Source organism: Habropoda laboriosa, unplaced genomic scaffold (assembly GCF_001263275.1).
Source record: "Habropoda laboriosa isolate 0110345459 unplaced genomic scaffold, ASM126327v1 scaffold96, whole genome shotgun sequence".
Classification (NCBI taxonomy): Eukaryota; Metazoa; Arthropoda; class Insecta; order Hymenoptera; family Apidae; genus Habropoda; species Habropoda laboriosa.
Genome location: NW_017100221.1, coordinates 337,489 through 340,619, shown reverse-complemented (window position 1 = coordinate 340,619; position 3,131 = coordinate 337,489). Strand labels below are relative to the sequence as shown.

The 3,131-nt window shown below is 30.3% G+C and overlaps 1 protein-coding gene across 1 annotated transcript; it reads right to left on the bottom strand.

Moving 5' to 3' along the window:
• Positions 1 to 243: 243 nt before the first annotated feature.
• LOC108571043 (optineurin-like) lies at positions 244 to 2,919 on the bottom strand. Its single transcript, XM_017933014.1, has 5 exons — positions 2,758 to 2,919; positions 1,888 to 2,204; positions 1,516 to 1,809; positions 895 to 1,449; positions 244 to 808 (listed from the first exon to the last, which is right to left on the bottom strand). The coding sequence occupies exons 2-5, from the start codon at positions 2,200 to 2,202 to the stop codon at positions 509 to 511; spliced, it is 1,464 nt and encodes a 487-aa protein (XP_017788503.1). The 5' UTR covers positions 2,203 to 2,204; positions 2,758 to 2,919; the 3' UTR covers positions 244 to 508.
• Between the last annotated feature and the right edge of the window lie 212 nt (positions 2,920 to 3,131).

The window sequence follows — 3,131 nt, the reverse complement described above, 5'->3', positions numbered from 1 at the left end:
CATGTTTTCCACTCATTTGGACAGGCATGAGCTTTAGAACCTTCAGATTTGCTTGGCCGACTTATAGTTTACCTTCTTTCACCGTTGGTGACACTGTTAGTCAAAAACATCTTCCTACAGAACAGCAATGTACCGTTAAACCTTACCGCGGAACGATTAGTAGAAACTTAGGTTTAAAAATGTCTGGCAAATTAATTAAGAAACTACGATTTAAATTTATTATCAAATTATTAGAATGTTCCGAAGTTAAGATTTTATTTATGAAATATATCCGACTTTAGGAATTACATACAATCCAACCATCAGAGATGGTAAAATCGACAGATGTAAAAAATCCTATTTTATTACATTTGCAACCTCGTCTCTGGTGCAATGTCTATCCTGTACCTCGTCTGTGCTATTACATTAAAATTTGTATGCTCTTTATTATTAGAATGTTAGTAACCTTTGTATGTATATTACTATTTTGATACATACAGTTATACATATAATCTTAAAGAATGTTATACTAATCTGAAGCCAAACAATATTCAACGTGACTTTCCAAACTTTCCGTATTACTAAATATATTGTAACATATGGGACAGGAGAATATTGACACCTCGGGAGCTTGCAAACGTACATCACTTGAAGACGTAGCTCGACGTTCAACCTCTTCATGTAAATGTTTGTTAAACTGTATCTGTATTTGCAAATCCGTATTCAGTACACCATTCTCTCGTAATAGCGACTCTTTTAGTTTTCTCTCCTCATCAAAATCTTGTTCATAAAGTTTTAATTGTGTTTCTAACACATTGATTTTTTCTTTCTGCATTGAAAATAAAAAATTATTGACAGGTAACTACTAGGTCTTAATTTAGGACTATTCCGTTTTATTAAATAATTTATACTTACATGCTGCGCTAGTTCTGTTTCCAGTTTTTTTGTATGTAGCTCTTTATTTGCGAGACTTTCGTGTAACATACCAAGCTCGGTAACTAGATCATTATATTTGACTTCGAATTTGTTTCTTTCCGCTTCTAATGTCTCTTTGTAATGAGTTTCATACAATTGACTTTGCTGATCTAGCGATGCTTTTTCTTCTTGTAAACTTAATCTCTCTTGTTGGAGAAGATCTTTAGCATCATTTAGATGTTTGTATTCTACTTCAATGACCTTTTTTTGATTTTCAAGTGATTTCTTTTCTTCTTCAAGGGTAGCACTTAATAAAGAAAGGAAACTAACATATTTCCTTTCTTCTTCAAGTAATCTTTTATCAGTATTTTGTTCTTCTGAATCTACAATTTTACGAAGAGATTCAGAACTTATAGTTTCTTTTCTTGCATTTTCTTCTGTATTTTCATTCAATACCCCTTCTAGTTCACAAAGAACTGATTTACTAAGTCCTTCTTCAAGATTAGACATTTTATTTTCTTTTACATTATTTTGTTGATCACTTACATCAATAATCTATAATTAAAATCAGATATTAACACGCATAAAAAATAAAGCATAACATAATCCAATGTATCATACCTCATATCCCATTTCTGTGTGACTGGTTATTTCAGAACTAAGCCTCACTTTCAGTTCTGTATTCTCCTTTTTTAAATAGTTTATTAATTCCCTGGTTTCAGCAAACTTTTTCTTATGATTCTGATGTACTTTCATAATCTCTTCCTGCCAGGTTGCTAATGTGTTAAATTGATGTTTCATAGCTGTGTTATTCTGTTTCAAAGTTTCCTTCAATTTTGTATTTTCTTGTAATAGTTCATTTAGCTTGTGATGCACCTCTGTTGAATCCCATGATGCTATCATGGAATTATAGTCCTGCATATAACATCAAGCTTTTAAGTAAGAAAATTGTATAGTGGAACAATAAACTTTAATCGATTACTTAATACATACGGTAGACATACACTTTTGTTGAATGTCAACATATGATGCAACTGACAATTGTTGAATAGAATCCAATGAATCTTTACCTAGTACCACAAAGGATAATGTATCATCTGCATCAACAGCACAAAAGTTTGTTGATGCACTATTACAATACAATGGTGCATCCTCATCTAATTTAAATCTAGCCTTTCCATTATATACTGTAAAACCAAGACTTTGCAAATGACTTTCCGGATCAATACTTAGTTTTGAGTTAGTACTCAATGATTTGGCTGAGTCTTGCTCTAGTGACATAGATTTTTTTTCTTGATTAGATTCCATAGCTGCAAATAAATCTGCATCAATTCTATGGTTCTATGAATCAGTGGCCCTTTAAAATAATCAATAGTTATAGATTTATTTTGTGCATTATTAACAAATAATATTTAATTTATTATAATACTTAGATCACAATAAGATTGTATAATTTCATTGTTGTTTATTATACAACTACATGCTTAACTTTCTATACCTACATTTTCTTACAGAATTAATGATATAACAAAATATAGTAGCAATATTTTGGAACTGAAAGCTTTTATTATACGTATTTTAAACAATTACATGAACGTACGAATAAATAACATTAGAAACATTAAGAATGTTTGAATATTGGGAAAGCGACATAACTTTAATCGTTTACAATTGCAATGTAAAACAAAAATAGAAATAAACATTTTTTAAATTGCGTCATGAATCAGCAATGTAAAATTTATTAACACCCAAAATTAGGATTGAAATGCGTTTTGTACATATGATGGGAACGAATAAAACTTCGTATTAGTGCATATCGTACGATATTTTTCATCCCTACTGCCTATAGAACTTATGACTTACCAAAATTATTGCATTATAACCATCACGACGACCTTTGAAAAATGACAGTATGTTTCACTTCACTTTCAATGTTGACAGAATGATTGCACTTTATGATAATGATGGCGTAATAATACAATCATGTCTAATTATACATTGAACGAATTTTAATAGCCAACAAGAAATGTTACGATATTTCACAATTGTTACTTTTATTGATATTTATTTTTGGTAACAAATTTTTACGTCAAGATTACATTGGAATGATTATTCACCAATCATAAAAACCCTAGAGTAACTGCGTCTTCCAAGTGTTTTACAAAATGTCGGATCTTTTCCTACCAACTGTTGAAATCTTTCACTATATAGAGCTTATTTCTATTTCACTTTCCCAC